The 18,054-nt window shown below is 41.4% G+C and overlaps 5 protein-coding genes across 5 annotated transcripts; 2 read left to right on the top strand and 3 right to left on the bottom strand.

Annotated features, from left to right (window-relative positions):
* Window positions 1–4,506: 4,506 nt before the first annotated feature.
* On the top strand, window positions 4,507–5,310 carry EAF02_007791 (uncharacterized protein; the record flags this gene model as incomplete). The annotated part of the gene is made up of 1 exon (XM_038903839.1): window positions 4,507–5,310. One exon carries the CDS (start codon window positions 4,507–4,509, stop codon window positions 5,308–5,310), a length of 804 nt encoding a protein of 267 aa, XP_038756653.1.
* A 389-nt stretch (window positions 5,311–5,699) lies between these two features.
* EAF02_007790 (uncharacterized protein) lies at window positions 5,700–7,814 on the bottom strand (the record flags this gene model as incomplete). The annotated part of the gene is made up of 7 exons (XM_038903838.1): window positions 5,700–5,874; window positions 5,939–6,135; window positions 6,235–6,345; window positions 6,402–6,701; window positions 6,760–7,186; window positions 7,462–7,555; window positions 7,604–7,814. 7 exons carry the CDS (start codon window positions 7,812–7,814, stop codon window positions 5,700–5,702), a joined length of 1,515 nt encoding a protein of 504 aa, XP_038756652.1.
* A 940-nt stretch (window positions 7,815–8,754) lies between these two features.
* On the bottom strand, window positions 8,755–10,473 carry EAF02_007789 (uncharacterized protein; the record flags this gene model as incomplete). Its single annotated transcript, XM_038903837.1, has 2 exons — window positions 8,755–10,311; window positions 10,393–10,473. The coding sequence occupies 2 exons, from the start codon at window positions 10,471–10,473 to the stop codon at window positions 8,755–8,757; spliced, it is 1,638 nt and encodes a 545-aa protein (XP_038756651.1).
* An 815-nt stretch (window positions 10,474–11,288) lies between these two features.
* EAF02_007788 (uncharacterized protein) lies at window positions 11,289–13,526 on the bottom strand (the record flags this gene model as incomplete). Its single annotated transcript, XM_038903836.1, has 5 exons — window positions 11,289–11,734; window positions 11,845–12,321; window positions 12,455–12,814; window positions 12,955–13,265; window positions 13,357–13,526. 5 exons carry the CDS (start codon window positions 13,524–13,526, stop codon window positions 11,289–11,291), a joined length of 1,764 nt encoding a protein of 587 aa, XP_038756650.1.
* A 2,053-nt stretch (window positions 13,527–15,579) lies between these two features.
* EAF02_007787 (uncharacterized protein) lies at window positions 15,580–17,566 on the top strand (the record flags this gene model as incomplete). Its single annotated transcript, XM_038903835.1, has 4 exons — window positions 15,580–15,812; window positions 15,868–15,998; window positions 16,054–16,788; window positions 16,839–17,566. 4 exons carry the CDS (start codon window positions 15,580–15,582, stop codon window positions 17,564–17,566), a joined length of 1,827 nt encoding a protein of 608 aa, XP_038756649.1.
* Between the last annotated feature and the right edge of the window lie 488 nt (window positions 17,567–18,054).

Below are 18,054 nucleotides of genomic sequence, written 5' to 3'. Positions count from 1 at the left end.
ATCTAATACACAGGGGCTTGAATCTATATGAATTATGAGTTTTAATTCTTCAAAGATTTTTTGCTTTAAAACAAAAATTATTTCTCGATTAGACTTATAATATTAATTATCTAAGTATTCTAATTATATATAGAATATTACAAAGGCCTATTTCTTTAATATCTTGAGTTTATCAAACTGAATTGCTGTTTCCTGTTTGGAGTCGATTGTAATATAAAGGCTATTAAGCTTTTTAAAAAACAAATCAGCAGTTATATAGATCGAGTTATTTTGTAAAATATTGTCAATATCTTTTAATTATTTTTGATATATATATCCTCTAATAAGGGAAACTATATGTAAAAGTTTCTTCTTTTCAATATCAAATATAATAGTATTAGATATTCAATAGATTTGTAATCCTTATTTCTAAGTTAGATATTTATTCTATTATATTATTATATCAATCTTCTTTTTTTTAAAGGTTTCCAGATTTTTGAAGATTTGTTGTTAAGTATTAGTAAATGAATTAAAGGTTTGGGCTGATATGTTTTGTAGTAATTGGAAAAGCTGGTTTTGTAATATTATATTCAATTATATCTGGATTTGTAAATGGATTTGTATGTCAATCAGAGCTGTGCGTTTGTTATTCAGATTTGTATCTATCCTAATCTGTATGTTATAAAGTAACTCTAATAAATTATTAATAATACTATATAAATAATATAAATATGATTATTTGTTCTTAGAAAAACTGAACACTAGATTTCAAAGATTGGGGTTAAAAATACTTGAAAGTTTATTTGCAAGCTATTATTATTCAGCAAAGATAGTTTGAATACTTGTTTTAAGATTATTGGATATTTGAACTCTATTTTCTATAGATAACAAATTAGATATATCCATTATTTTAAAGATGAAAATGAAGATAAGAATAAAGATAAAGATAAGAATAAAAATAAAGATAAAAACGAAAATAAAAGCGAAAACGAAGTTTTTATTAGAGTATTATTGTTAAGATTGGATTATTATTAATATATAGTAACAGGATCTTTAAGAAGATAGAATATATTATTATAGTGTAAGGGATAGGTACTAGATTGAATATATGATATTCTACAAAGAGGTTGAAAGTGGTACGATGTAACTTTGCCATATAATGGCAAAGATGACTAAGCATCCACTACGCTAATATACTACGCTAGTGAACCCGTAACAAGTATATTCTTTCAACTCAAATTAGATTACAAATATATCAAATCCTATTTACATTACTTCAAACCTTCCAATAACAAATATATATATAATAATATCGAGGTATTATAATACCTTTTTATTAATTGCCCTATATATAAAACTAAAAGAAAAGAAATCTTTAAGGAGATATCTTTATTCAAAATCACTATATAATTCTTATTTCATATTAAAATTAATATCGAGTTAGCTATCAAATTTATTAATATTATTAAAATAGCTATAAGAGTATAGCATTTAGCTAGAGTTCTGATATAAAACGAAATAGAAGAAAGAGAGGTAGTAGAAAAAGAAGAAGATGTAATAATAAAAGAAGAAAGAATTATTATAGAAATGGAAAAAATAGTAATTGAAGAAGAAGAAGAAGAAGGGAGGAGTCTCTTGCTAATTTCTTGAGTATTATATTTCCCTTTTCTTATTATATGTAATATGTATAATAAGCGGGTATTGATCCCTAATATTTGTTTTCACTTTCCTAAATCGAATATATTCATTTTTATAGAATAAAAAGTTACTTGTTAGAGTCTCTAAAGGCTTAGCCGTCCTATATAGTCTTAGACTGAATGTGGACGTAAATGAAATCAATCAATCAATCAGATACAGGTATGGAATGCGGTCAATACTTTCTATGCTTTGTTGTCAGTAGATCCAAGTATATGCCATCATTCCTACCTGCAAGAATTCAGCACCAGTGTGCTTCATACTCAAACATTTCTTTTATGCTTGTGGTAACATTTCACATTTTTACATGCTCCGCGTCTACTCTACCTGTACCTACAAGGTTTTCTACACAATAAATGGGATTTGACCATGGCTACGGAGCGAACGTAGAGTTGCTGCCCAGAAGATCCTGAAGCTCTATGATATCAAGAGCACAAGGACCATCACTGGATTACGAGATGAAGATAAGCATAGAGGATGTGAGCGTCAAGAGCTCGACACGATGAGAGCATCTTTTTATATATATCGAGAACAACTACAATTCATAAGAAAATATACATCAATTCACCGATACTTTAGATTTACTTACTCAAATCTCTCATCGTTCATGGTCACAGTATTTTCTCGAATTTATTCTGCCGCCAAGAATGATGATATAGTTGAAACATTTGTCGGAGCCTATTTCATGGTACAAAGTACCCAATGAGGAGACCATCACTGGACTCAAAGGTGCGGCCCTGTAACAGTTCCTTCAATTGGGGGCTAGAATGAACCTGTTACATATCGAATTTCACTCAATGTGACCATTATCATACTACGCACCTCATATTGATGATCCAGGCGGCTGTACCTGACAAGTGAAGCTTTTCAATTTTCGGATTCGGGCTCATTCAAGATCGCTCTGGACGCGGAAGCTGGTTCCCGCCGTAGAGCTCATTTCATCAATAATCATTAATGAACATCCACACTTCTACTAGTGAGCAGTTTTTCGTATTCCATCGAATTCAGGCTTCCCTACTTATGGGGAAGGCAGAATGTGGAAAAGTACATCAAATCAGCGGTATCAATAGTATCGTACGAAGCCAAATCTAGAGAGTAAATTCGTGGCATAGCGGCGGGACAGATTGCTGACTAAAGTCAGCTCCAATTCTCATCTCGTATAGTCAGGAATAGGGCAATCAAAGGCAAGGCATGGCTAAACTTAGCGAGTCTTCGCTTGGGCCTAGTCGCTTTCATTGACACGTGTGTAAAAGCTCGTATTGATCGGCAATAAACGTCATGACTAGAGGGGGACAATTTGGACCCAAGCACCGCTCTGTCCAGATCTTGTCGGGCGGTTTATAGTATGTTCTTCAATAACTCGATAAGTGAAATATGATCGTTGAAAATTTCTATATTTCATCTCATGGTGGTTGACGACCCAGCTAGTTGCCTGGTCGCCGCTATAGCCTCCCAATATGCATGTATCATGCTCCAATACTCGTGTTTCCGCGCCGTTATTCTTGGAGAAGCAAGCTTTCCGATACCGTCAGCCTGTTTTCACCACTTTAGGAATCTGCCTAACCAGAATCAAATAACACCCCACCTTCACATAAATGAAGGTAGACACCAACGAACGGCCATAAGGTGGACAAATTTTCATGATAGTCTCCAAAAGATATCTTCATTTTTGTCCTAGTGTTCTCTCAACTCGGAGGTCTTCTCTAGTTTAGGTACCCGACAGTGGCTTCTCAGATAAACATAACAGGACTTTCTGCGAAGAGCAATTGTTACAATCCTAGCATGTATATGCATGGCACATATTTAGGTAGCCTTTTATGCATCCTTTTGTATACAAGGATATTATTCTTCATGTTCAGCTCTTCATTCTATGCTGAATCTATTCTATTCGCCGTCAAACAAACTGTTATCGTGACAGGGTCCTTCTTGGTCCCAATTTGGTTCTAGCCAGTGATTTATAATATTTTATTGCTTATAAACTACATATACAGGATCCCTTACCTGAACTCTTTATGTTCCTTGGTGTTAAACTAACATTGATGCACAGACTTGAGCCACACCTGTGTGAAGAGATATATTTGACCTCCAAAATAACTTCCCAGCTTGGTATACTTGAATCTTTACATTTGGCATAGTTTCGATCAAGGAAATCAATCCCAATCACCGCAGATCCAAGCAATTAAAGGGGGATGGAATGGCAATTCCTAGTTGACATTTGAATATCCACACATGACTCGAGTGTTTGAATAGCTTGCCAAAGCCCTGGTCTTCTTAATGATTTTCTGAATTGCAAAATTGCATCGAAGGATCCGAATAAGTCTGGTTCCCGACTTTGGTCATAAAAATAGCAACGTCAAAGGCCGCTTCTTGACTTGGTGACTAATATATCTCAGGTCTCTGTACATCTAAGCACTTATTTCTTTACAGCAAGTCTCAAAAGACGACTTATTATCCTGGTTTCAGATGGCTGGTATTCACATTCGTCCATACTGTTCATGGGAGAGTGTGAGCTGGAATCCAGCGCCTCCGCAAATGGGCATTGTGCTCATGACGATGTATTACTTCCCACCTAGCATCGTCCATATTTGGCCTCATATAATCAGGTTCTAGCTAGTCACGCACAGACAAATGCCGCCACAGGCCAGTCACACCGACGTGGCTGCAAATTTCCGTATCCCGTATTGAGACTTGGTTGCCGTTCCAGCTCTCCCTCCAGTTGTTAGTGATGCCACAGTCCAGATCGACACACCCTCTGCCACTCAGAGTATTGCAAAACCTCTTATATTTTACAGATTTTGGCAGTTTCCATTGAACGCAAACTGACATCCTACTATGGGTACCAACAATGCGAATGAAGACTTGGCTCAAGATTCAACTACTTTGAGATTCCTCAATGCAACGATTCTGGGGACATCTCAGCCAGATATAGTAAATGAAGACATGGGCACCAAAGGTTTGATGAGTATGATCTATTCCATGTCCTCCAAAGCAACATCATTTTACAACATGGCCATCGAAGTCTCTCCTGATTCATCTCTCAAAATTTCTCATGGCGCTGTACACGTTGCTATTGGAGACCCATACGGTCATATGAGTCAGCTGAGTCACTATGCATTTGATCTAATGTTATGGCTTCACCACGCCAATGTGGATCGTCAATTTATCATCTGTCAAGCGATCTATCCCAACGTTTGGATACTTCCAGAGTCTGACTTGATCTGGACTTCTACAATCGCTCTGGGTGGTAGCAATACTTCTGCGTCACCTTTGACCCCCTTCCACCAATCTGATAGGGAGATGCCCTGGACATCGGATGCTGCTCGCTACACTAGTACCTTTGGATATTCACATGCTTCAGTTCCCGATACGATCATTACAAACGCAACCGAGCTTCTTGCTAATTTCACTGCAAATATGAATGCATTGTACAATTCCGAGGGAGTCTTCAGCGGCTCCAAGAGGAGAGATGAGAATATAGAAGGGTCGGTGGCTATTCAGGCTATATCTTCGGCACTTGGTGAGAGGTCCACCGTCAGGTTGTATACTGAAGGTAGCACTCCCGTAGATTCCTTTTATGTGTTGCCCCCTTCCTGTTGCCGATTGAGAAACCCCTCCAGGGTTGACTTAACACAATGAGTTCACATCGGTATACGCTGTCAAAGCAGTGGGCACCTCTGATATTTACGACGTAGTGGATTGTTTGAAAGCCAATCCACGATGAACTGTTAAGAAAACGGATGGAACAGTGGTACCAACGGAACCGATTTCAAGCTTCCTCACCGTACAAGATAAGATTTTTACCCATCTAGCAATCGAGACGGAACTACCTGGTAGGCCCTGTAACCTAAAATCGTTTGATGGTCTTCTACTAACAAGCTATCGCGTAGTTTATGGAACAAAAACTTTTCACACTGTTACAACGAGCGGAAAGGCAGGTAGCGCAAGCTCCTCAATATAATTCAAATTCCGATAAGACTTTAAGGTGCATAAGTAACTACGTCGAAATACCGCACCCAATCACTTCCTTACTCCCCATTATCATGCGTGACTATAACCCTAATACCTTTACTTCCTGCCGCTGGCGCTGCAACAAAATGATCTCTCTTGATTTCCACATCTCTCTTTGTAGTTCCATAAAGCTCAAGATCAAAACGTTTGAGTATATACGCTGTTGTGAGAAACAATTCTGCATACGCTAGGCTGTTTTTGAGTTTATTCTGTTAGTCAGAACACTAGAGAGGTAGGAACATGGTGAATTTCATACTTCATGCCAAGACATATTCTGGTCCCCTTGCAAAATGGGACAAAATACTTGTCCAACCTATGTTTGCGCACTGCATCTCCAGTGGTCGAATCTTTTGAGACTGATTCCGCAAGCCAGCGGCTCGGGTTGAATTCATTAGGAGAGGGGAAAATTTCGGAGGAGTAGTGGATCAAATAATAAGACATGCTTGTTGGTGTCTAGATTCCGTCAAAATGGCAAGCGTGGTCAAGGGGGGGAGGGTGGTAAACAGGTCCTCAGACGTATACTAACGGGCCATGAAAAAGGGTTATACATACACCAGCAGGAATTGTCCATTTCTGGAACTTCATGTCTTCATTGGGTGCGATTCTAGGAAGACGCGAGGTTACCATGCTTGAGAGACGTAATGCTTCGGTTACGGCCGCCGACTATGAGAGCGTCCGTTAGTAGCGATTTGAAATTTCAATGTCTCGAGTTGGCTCACCAGGAATGGTAGGGTTTCCAATCTCCCCCATGTAATGTCATCACCCAAGGTGCCAATTTCATCCTTGACCCTCGATAGCATTTTGGGATTGTCCAGGAGATGATAAAACAATACGGCTAAAGTTTGAGCTGTGGTCTCGCCTCCAGCTCCAACCATGATATTTCCATCATCAGCCAGTCGCCTAAGTGTCTTTTCTTCTGGAGGAAGAAGACTACTATCGCGAAGTTCATGAAATATTGTATTCTGATGACCTCCAACATCTTCATGATTCAAAATACGCGCCACTTGTTTTCTTGAGTTCTAGTATGTATAGTCAGGTCTCGGTTTGTGAACAAGAAAGGGATGATTTTAGACTGACTCTGTGATGTCCCAACACCGGCCCAGCTAGGCTATCAGGTAGGAATGATAGAATTTTATACACTATAGGAAAATGCATCACAATAGTCGTTATAGACATGACTTGAGAAAGGGTGTTGCTCCATATCTCAGCCAAATTCTCATCAGTCAAAGCGCCGAAGGCTTCCCCGTAACAATAATCAGAAATCACATCCAAAGTAAGCGATGAGAACACTACCCGAAGGTTGATAGGGGTTGCTTGGGTGAAATGAGACTGAAATACATTAGACAGTAGTGAGATTTTTGATTTGATAAGCGGCTCCATAGCCACGATAGATCGCTTAGAGAAGAAAGGGTTGACAGCGTTTCTTCGAAGACGATGGAGGTCATGTCCTATGGTTTCAAAAGAACTTCCTGGAGAACCACCAGCACTAACAAACCATGGATATCTGTCATGGTTTATTAGTACAAAAGTCCTACACGATCTAATGATTCTGTGAGGTGAAAAGTAAGAGTACAAGTGCAGTCCTAGACACATCCATCGACCTTGTTATTCCTGCCATTCTTGGTGCTTTAAGAATATGCGAGCAGGGAGTAGTATGAAATCAGCAATTCAATAACTTTTAGGATGACATGAGTTGAAATGGCTCATCTCGAGGACTTCATATAAAGATACCGGAGCACCCAAACTTCCTAACTTAAGCTAAATTTTGTCATGACCTACTTTTCACGTTTTCTCGTATTGCCCGCGTATAACTCATCATAATAATCCACATCATTAATGTGTAATTCATAAGGATTAATGCGTACGATTGGGCCTGCAAATTTCAGTCACAGTGAAGCGTCGAGGAGACAATTAAACATACCATACTTTTCGTGCATTCGTTTGATTTCCCAAAGCCACTGTCCATCACGCACGATGTTGAAGTAGATCTCATACCACGATGTCAAAGCTGCAAGCTTTGGGCCCGGAAACTTGGCAATGGGACTTAAGCATAGACGATATATAGCGCCATAGATGGTCCACAAGGACAGGAATAGAAAAAGTATAATTTCTAGATAAGTAATGGTCGTCATGTTGAAGGTGCAGTATTTGAAAGACTATTGAGCGATTGAAGCAATAAATCTCACTGTCTCGAGATAACAGAGATAACATATGGGTGACACAAGTTTCCATTGAACTGACTGCCGAGCTGAAGTTTAGAAACGCACCCAACGCAACGTAATAGGTGCTGCATTGGGATGCCGTAAAATAATCAGCCATGATATTGAATACTACAGAAAGATGACGAGTGCCAATGCAAGGAAATACGATGCATCATTGGAATTCGATTTACAAGGCCCACAATTTTTCAGATAGGTAAGAAACATTAGATATCATTGGAGGAGAAAGTATTAGCTGGTCGAAACAAGGCGACGAATGACACACCATCCTTATATCGAAAAACGGGGAGGAAACTGACGACTTCCACTTTTTTACACAAAATTAAGAGGCTTCGGTGGTACATGTCAAACGTGATTGGTATCATTACTTATCGCTGACACGGCTATATGCATGCGTATGATTAATCTTTCCCAATATCAGCAGATTCAACTCTATGATATATCATGTAGATCTTCTGTGTAAGCTCGATAATTTTATATCATACTTTTCCTGTTCTGTAATAAGGTTTTGCCATATGATCGTAAAAGTGGACCAACACCCATAAATTTGACTGAGTTTCTCACCCAGGAATAGGGAGTATGAGATGACTCCATTTTGAAGGGACCTGGTGTGATGTAAAGTTGTCGAGTTTTATACGACACATAACACTTGTGCTATTGTACCAAACGTGCTCAGACAAAGGTCTGCAAGAAGCTTAGATAATAAGGGATCACTTCCTAGGCTTGTCAATGCCAATTTAAATGGACAGAGAAAAAAACAATAAGCAGCGGGTAATTTTTGATGAGTAACATTGAGCCTGGAAGTTGATCTCGTGTCTATCTAAAAATGTGTTCGCTACTAGAAAATCCCGGCTCAGATGGTGATACCTGCCGCCATCGCCTCTAATTTCTCCTCGTCACACTTGTGGCATGCACAATCCATGCCAAACCAAGGCATAAGTTTCCCTTGTCTTTCCTTAAGACCCTTGCCTCTCCCGATATACGAAATAAACATCTCGTCCCCTTTCCTGATATCTCTCTCAGCAAACATAGTAACTGTGCTGTTTTCATCGTCGTGTCTCCAATCAATGTTGGGATCGCAGCTGTGATTAAACATCGAATATAAAGGATTTACGGCGGTTCCGCAAATATCATCGAAGGTTTGCCCGTGTTTATTGTTCTGCAAACGACAATAGATAGTGTGCAGAACCCATGTATCATATGCGCTGTTCGCGAATACATCGATACCAAGCCCACGAAGAATGCGGATTGGGGTTATGATGTGATCCTTGAAATTTAACGCAATGAGTTGAGGGTTGTTTGGATTGTACGCGGGTGTGAGGCGTGATATGAGAGAAGTTTTCAGGGGACTGGCGGCATTTTCTTTTAAAGAAAGGGCGAGAACGCGGAGAAATAAGTTGGATCCTATAGACGATTCTGTGGGGTTTGACAAAGATTCTGATTCGGTCCCGAGCAAGAAATCTAGACCTTTACCACAAGAGATGGTATGATAACTATCCAGTGCAATTTGAGAGCAGGAAGAGCTACAGTACAAAGTTTTACAACATGAATTTTCGATTTTATTCAAGAATGGCCCACAACAAGCTGGGCAGCGGTCGACACTGTCAACTACAGCAGCAAGCGTAGGGTCAACAAGAACTGATTCTTTTGCTAGAATATCTCTTGTTGCCACAACGCCAAGTACATCTATCTCCGATATTTCTTCAGGCGAAATGGCCAATCTAATTGTGCTCTTTGAGACTACACAATTGGATGATGCAGAGGCAAATTCGGCCGCCACCTTTTCTATTACTTCGTCGGATCTTGTGACAACATCTTCGGTCATCCATGGATATGCTGTTGGGTAGACGCCTCCGTTGTAAAGAGTAGTCTTCATGGCCTCGGCTGTCATTTCTTCACCGTCAACATATCCTTGAAGGATATTTTGCCGTTGCTCGAACCATGATTCCGCATTTGTTACTTCCGAAGGGAAAATCTGATCATCTGGGAACTTGGCTACCGCATCTTTACTTACCTCAAGATAATCTGAGCAGCAATTGGAAGCCATTAATCCTTCCATTAGCTCCGACCAAATCTGAAGTTCCAGTCTTTTTAGTAGAATTGTAACTAAAGCTCGAAGAGATTCTGGCGTGGCAACCTGTGCTTTCCTGGGCATCCATGCTGGGTGAGTTTGATGGAGCTGCCATATCTTCTGGCTATATGCTTTGTAAGCATCAGTACCTAAGGTAGAATCATTCTCTAGAGCTGCTTCGACTAGAAGCCTGGCCTTTTGAACATCGCCAAGAGCAAGTTCCGGGTACCCTAATCGGCGGAGGCAATTACCCCGATTAAGCCAATTTTCCGGGTCGTATGGGGTTCCTGTAATATCCTTTGTGAATTGAGCAAGGTCTTTGACTTCGGACTCCAAGGCCTAAGAAGAGAAGAAATTGATCAGTGAAAACTTCGAGTAACTCACCCAGGGCTACAGGGAAAAGAGAATTCTGAGACGAACTTCGGCCTCTAAAATTTGATGAGGAGCAATTTCACAAGCTGAGGATGGCTTGTATAACTCTGGTCTCCATGGTGAATCCATCTTGACGGGGCTTGAGAAGAAAAGTTGTCAAGGAAAGTTGTCGGTGGGTTGGATTTCAGATAGTTCTTTTACTCAGTGCTAAGCGATGTCATATACTAGAATGAATGGTCGTATTTAGAGAGTAATGAAAGATGAAAGATGAAAGATTAGTGAGTGATTACAGATGAATGATCAAAGATCAAAGATCAAATGGATCAAAGAGCATGGATGCTCTAGTGATGGACAATGGTGGCAACTTTGTGTGCGCTTTTCGCTAAAAGTCTACCTAGTGATATAGTATGTGGTGGACTTATTAGCCCACTAAGGTTAAGCCAATCTAGCCCTAAAATAAAAGACTTTGAGCCGTGAATAAAATCACTAGATTTCGTATGTATGATGCTGTAGTGAATTAAGATGTAAACTTGTGGTTATCATCGCTGTCGTGATGCAAGTGTAGTTATGTTTCATGTTACAAGTGATCGAAGTCACTGTGTTGTATTTGATTATATGAGATTAGAGATGTCTGTATCTCAGCTAATAAGCACTAACCCTATTGCAGTACAGACTATGCTACCCTGCAGCACCTGCTTTACTACCACTTGTCTACCGACATATCAAGTATCCAGGATCTTTTACAATTTACTGATATGGAACAATGTATGTCTTCATCTGCGGCTACGTCGTCTAGATGGCTATAGCTAATATGCTGCATATAACTCAAGAAAGTATCATACTAGGACCAAATTGATTTTAAAAGTATTTGATTTGTTTAGTATTTATGGTAAATACCACTACTAATATCGTTCATTATCGTAAAGCTACCCCGGTCTTGTCCCTCAAGATTCCTTTTCTCCTCGGTATGCCACTGTAGTTCTGTTGACAGATTCAGAATCATCGCTGGTCGCTGTAACCGCGTCTGCACTGATTGCAATTTGTGTCCCATCCTCAGCAATTACAACGTCACCGTATTGAGATTCCCACCCAAGGCCCATTTCCTTGATTAATTTCTGGTTCTGAGTCGGCCATACCTTGCAAAGAGCAAAGTACACAACGAAACTGACAGAAAACGATAACAACCATCCGAGACGTCCAAGATTCGTAGCACTCTGGGATACGGATGCGCCTAGAGTTCCAACAAATCCTGGAAAAGGGAGTGCAACACCACAAATGTATGCAATAATCGCTTGTACATTCCAGCCATGGAAATAGTAGTAATGCTTGTTCGCTTTTGTGCCATTGTAGAGATGCCCAATGAAAACATTGCCCTTAGTAAGTGCATAATCTTAAAAAAAAGTTAGCAATATTTTACGAAATAAACTGCTCCCGACTATCTTCAAGTTTGCTAGCACAGGAGTTATCCGTATAGGATGTGTTGCGGGCAGAAGAACTTACAATCGCAGACCATTATTGCAACCACACTTGCCATAAATATACCATAACCCGAAAGGAACGTGGTAAAAACCGACGCAGAAGCGAGAATCTTCCATGGACAGATGGCAAAAGCCAAGAATTCCACAACATATTGCCCGCGGGGAATTGTGAGAAATCGAGGAAACAACATGGTGCTATCCGCACCGAATGGAATCATGTTTGCGGCAATGTTTGTACCAAGAATGGATACCATCCAGCAAAATGCCAAGAGAAAGACAGCAAAACGTGTGCTGCCCGACCAATATCTATCCAAAATGGCGCTTAACAAATCCCAAGGATTCCATAGATCCAAACCCCAATTGTTGTTAATCGCAGCCGTGGCCAAGATTCCAAATGTGGCAGATAGCGTCACGGATATAGGTTGAGTAAGAAGTTGCGACCATTGTGCGCCCGATCTCGTCGCACTCCATCTCGCAATATCTGGCTGATTTGTGATCACTACATACGTGACGAGTTAGCAGATTTTCGTTGCACATTGTGTATACAGACCCTAAACCGCTTTTGGAAGAATTGGGCAAATGAGTCGCATGGCGAAACGTCAATCCAGGGAACATAGTGAATCCAAACTTACAAGTTGCAGTATTACCCATGCCACTGTTGATGCCATACATAATGAACCATCCATAGGCAGCCCCTTCCCCAAGCGTGCTCTGGTATACTGATCCGACTCTTCCCTTTGTATTGGCCATACAGAAAATGAAAAGTCCAAAAACGGCTGGCAAAACAACAATCGATTTGAACCAAAAGAAGGCTCGCAGTTGATATGGTCGGAAGGCGCAGAATGGAAAGTGAACTAGCCAGAACAGAAAAAAGGCGAGCATGTTGGCGGATGTGATACCAATCGATTCAGGAATGTGATTTGGGATATCAGTGAAGTTGTGTCCGAAAATGCATCGCAAGATATTGCTCATGAAACTCGCACCAGAAAACACTGTTATTATCGGCGTATTAGCAAGATTTCGCGGGAGGAAGAACCGATTGCAGGATAGAATGGAATTTTGCTCGCTCAGTCTTTGCAAGAAGACGCAGAATGTTTCCATGCGCCAGAGAGTCATGAACTGGATCACTTACGTTGTACACCATACCAGATAATAGCCAAGGCAGCGCGAGCTCCAACGAAGTAGTATGAGCCATACATGCCGAAAACACTCCTGGCTACGACAGGGTATCCAATATGGTAAACCGAGGCGCATCGACTGTTGAAGTACATGGCGGCTGAACTGATCAATTGAGAGACAAATATAACGATGATGGCTTGCCACCAATTAAGGCCAATTCCTACCATGGTTGAGCCCAAAGTCCAATTGCCAAAGGACAGTCCTAGGTAGAAGGAAACGAAGTTCCACCAACGCCATGTCCGTTTCTCAGGAGGTGTTGGATCACTACAGGAGCGAATTTAGTAGCTGAATTGTTCGCCGTGCGCCAATCCATCGACAAAAGTCCACTTGAGCAACAATTGATGTTGGAACTTACAGATCTTCATTGGACCAGACCTTATTGGAGCCCGAATGGCGATCGAGCGCAGTATCTTGAACTGTCACATAGTCCATGAAATTCTGTCGACTCGTGAAAGCATTCTTGAAAGCTCCAACCTTTTCCGCCGATTGAGCTTTGAGAGTCGCGACGTTCATGGCGGGGGACATCTCGGATAAATTTTCAATTGACACACACAAGGACTTTTTCTTGCGAGGAAGGACGGGTACCCGTATCAACAAGTGACAATGACAACCACGTAAACCAAGAGTCGATAATCTTCACAAGAAACAAATGTCAAGAGAAGATAGGTATCATGCTCCGAGTGACTGCGCTCTCTTTTGGGAGAGAGAGAGAGAGAGAGAGAGAGAGAGAGAGAGAGGAGGGAAGGAAAAGGGGAGGAAGGGGAGAGAAGAGGTTGACAGTTTTTGATTGAGGAAAGAAAAGAGAAACTCCACTTTGATAGACACTACAGCAGGACGACTACCAATCAATTCACTGACATTTTTCCCCGTCCCACTTACCCTGTTCTTCTGAAGTTCTGATAGATAATAGCCTTGATAGCCTTGATAGCCTGATAGCTTCAATGCTTGTGGGTGAAAGTTATCAACTACCCGGCAAATTTTACTGGTCTGGATCGTGTTGGGTGGTGGTGGACACGGACTTGATCTGATTTGCTTGCCTAGGTACCTTGGTTCTGATTGCATTGGACGCATTTCGAATGGACGCTTGTTATCAACGGTCAAAAACTTATCGGACGACACACTTAACCCAGTTAGACCAAGATGGTCAATCATCGGAGTGTCGGTGGTGTGTCGGTTGTATGGGGTATAACACGGCACAAGTGACAAAAACACGCGATCAACTTCCTGTATGGGTTATCTTGGCTGGCAGTGATCAGTCTCTAGGATGGCTTATCAGGTTGATAGGTCGGACATGCCCGAATCTGACTGTATTGGATGACAAGAACGCGTTGTGAACGTGTAAGTGCGGGCGAGTGGGTACCGGTACCGTTGCCACATTATGGTTATCGCGTTGAGGACGGATATCAGAACATCTAAAGATCCTAACCCTCACTTCAACCTCACATTACCAAAAATTTACCCGGTAGGATTTCAGCCACCAACTGATGGAAAACAAGACCTCTCGAGATAAACAACGATGCCTAGGTACCTATCAAGCGACCATGTACTACGAATGAGGAAGTTACAAATGTCCCACGGATTATCGAAACCACAGTCGATGAGCTACAAGGTCAGTTTACAATACCTCAAACTTGCATACCTCAAACTTGCACACCTCAAACTGATAAGCCACCCTCGAAAGCTGACACCCTTATGGATTTGTGGTTCAAAGTCATGTTTGCAGAGATTCGCAAGTCTCAGTTATCATACTCAAACCCCGACCTGGAATTTTATAACCAACAATTACCCTTTCCAACTTCAGACTCATTGTCTATGACAACCGGCTCACGCAAATACGACCACTCGTGTCACTCGTGTAGCTGAATCTCTCTCCCGCCCAAAGTTTAATTTGCCAAGGCTTTTTTTCAGTACTAAATGCTAGGTATCATTCAAACAATACAATTCGCTTCAAACCAGCTCGTAGTCGAGAAAGGTTATCTTTGAGGAATGAATATCAACCTGTCGAAGTAAGAGTAAGTCTGATTTCTGATGATTCGGATTGGGAATGAAGTATCATTTCATTACTGATTGCAAGAGCTTGTAAGCCACGACGGCCCGCTCAAAAATGTTGAGGATACAAGCCTTCGTCAGTGATCGTATTGGGAAAGTCCTCAGAAATTAGCATAATTCAACGCAACATGTTCTTATTCTTTCTTATAGCGGACGCACGACATAGAAAGTGGAGGCGAATTGGACACGTTCATCATGATCTATCTGTCTGCTTCGATTTTTTATCGTACCCCGCTCAAGGTTTTCCTTAAAAAGGTTACTCGAAGATTTGTTCATCCATGATTGAGTTTGAAAGAGAGAGTCTAAGCTGCAAGTGCCGATTAAGGTTTGCAACGGCGTGGCCACTAATGATGCACCACAGAGCTTCAACCATAACGCTATTATGGTTGGTAGATGTGTAGTTCACATTTGGAGAATAATCTTCAGTCCTAGGTTTGCTACTCCTTCCAATATGGTTCGCGATTTCCGTCGCGTTGTTTCTCGCCCTTGATACGCATCACAACCTCAAAAACCATCGACATCCATCAGCATGGTGCAGAAAACTAATGTCGACTCAGAGGAGTCTTCCACAAACATATCCCAGATACAGGATTCGGTAATAGACTCTGAAGCTCGAGCAGGAGCAAATTCTCCAGGCCCGAATGAAAAAGACATCGAAACTGCCCATAATGACATTGGAAATGCCACCCAAGCTGGTGTACAAAACATCGAGGCCGTGTCAATGACCTGGACGACATGGTCTTTAATCATAGCATATATCGGGTAAATTTCTTGAGATGACATTGATGGATCTTCGGCGTTCTGACAAAAATCCCAGTATATTTCTTATCTCATTCACCACTTCACTCGAATCACAAGTGGTCATGTCACTCTCTGTTTTTGCGACAAGCTCATTCAACAACCACTCTTTGATTTCAACTGTACTGGTCGTTCAAAGCGTCGTCATGGGTAAGTGAGCTCCGTAACTGCTAACCTATTGTGTACATGCATTGATTCAGGATAGCTGTTATTAAAGCGCCCATGGCCAAAACTGCTGATGTATTTGGTCGACTCGAAGCCTTCACTATTTCGATTATTCTCGCCATTATCGGCGGCGCTACAATGGCCATATCCAATGACGTCCAAACTTATGCCGCAGCCCAGATATTCTATGCAGCTGGCTCCACCGGTCTTCAAATCCTCCAGCAAGTTTTCATTGCTGATACGACTAATCTCCTCAATCGTGCTTTATGGTCTAGTTTGCCACAGATTCCATTCTTGATCACTGTTTGGATTGGTGCACCAATCGGAGACAAGATTCTTAAAACTACAACATGGAGATGGGGTTATGGCATATGGTGTATAATCTTGCCACTCGTATTCTTACCATTGGCATTGTCTTTGTTCCTCAACAATAGAAAGGCAAAGAAGGCTGGCCTCACTGCTCCGTCGCCTTTAAAGAAATTGGGTCCGATTGCAACCATAACAACTCTCTGGAACGACTTGGATATTGGAGGCATGATTCTGTTGAGTGCGGCATTTGCGCTTATTCTGATTCCGCTCACCATTGCTTCTAAGGCCTCGAATGGATGGGCTAGCCCAGATATCATCGCAATGATCGTTTTAGGGGTTGTTTGCCTTGTCAGCTTTCCTGTTTGGGAATCTGTCAAAAAGCTTGCACCGCATCCACTTATTCCCCTAGGTCTCTTGAAATCCCGTACATTCTGCGCAGGATGTGGCATTGGATTCTTCTACTTTAGTAAGTTTTACTCTGGTCTGTAAGCCAGCTCTCGTATTAATATTTCCAAGTGGCATTCTTCCTCTCGGTTCAACCATACTTCTACTCCTATCTTCTTGTCGTCCAAGATCTCTCTATCCCCGCTGCCGGCCACGTTACACAGGTGTTTTCTTTCACTGCAACTATTTCGTCTGTCATCATATCTTTCTTCATCAAGTATACCAAATACTACAAACCGTACATTACAGCTGGAGCGCTCATCTACCTAATGGGCATCGGACTCATGTTTCATTACCGCAGAGAAAATTCATCTATCGCACAGATCATCGGCACGCAAATTGCCGTTGGTATCGGCGGAGGAATGCTCAACGTCCCGGCTCAACTCGCTGTCCAAGCTTCCGTTCCTAGTCATCAAAACGTCGCTGTCGCAACAGCCGTTTACTTGACTTGTGTAGAGATGGGCGGTGCTGTTGGAAGTGCCATTGCTGGCGTTATCTGGGGCCAAGATATACCCAAGAAATTGGCTAAATACTCCTCCACTATCGATAGCAAGGCTGTTTACAATAGCATTACTAACGCTCTCGCGTATCCTATGGGAACACCCGAGAGAATTGCAATCAACAGGGCGTATCAAGAGACTATGCAAAAATTGCTCATCGTGGCGCTCTGTGTGAGTGCACCGATTGTGGTATTGTCTTTGGTGATTAAGAATGCCAAGCTTGATACAGGAGAGGATAGGGTCAAGGGGAGAGTTATCGGAGGTACAGTGGAGAAGAAAGAAGAACCAGTCTTGGTTTAACGCCTTCAAGAGACGAGGAAACGACATAATGAATAATAATCCTAAAACAACTAAGATCGATTCCGGAATTGGAGTTATATCAGATGGCTAGACATGGAGTTAAATGAGAAGGATATGGCAATAATAGTAAGACAATAAAAGTCTAATGATTGATTTCAATCGGATGAAGAAGCTTGAATGTATGATTTGCAATTGAAGTGTGATGGTATAGATTATGCATTGTGGGTGTCGGTGGCGATGGCGGCGATAGTTGCTATGCCGGTGTTGCGAAAGAAGAGGAGGTACAGAACATTGGGTGACTCTTTTTCGATTCATCTCCCCTTTTCACCTAGTTTTGATGCTGGTAATTCAGCATACGAATATAGCGGTCTCATGCTTCGTTCTACTTCTTGTACACCTAAGCAGGCTTTTCGTTCATTCGAGGAATAGTTTGACGATGAAAAGCTTCCAGGTCTTGAATTCGATTAAATTGTTCCCACCAATGAAAG

Source organism: Botrytis sinoallii (genome assembly GCF_014898435.1).
Source record: "Botrytis sinoallii strain Bc 23 chromosome Unknown BSIN_013, whole genome shotgun sequence".
Lineage (NCBI taxonomy): Eukaryota > Fungi > Ascomycota > Leotiomycetes > Helotiales > Sclerotiniaceae > Botrytis > Botrytis sinoallii.
Note: the sequence above shows the minus strand (reverse complement) of the source record. Positions and strands in the feature narration are given on the sequence as shown.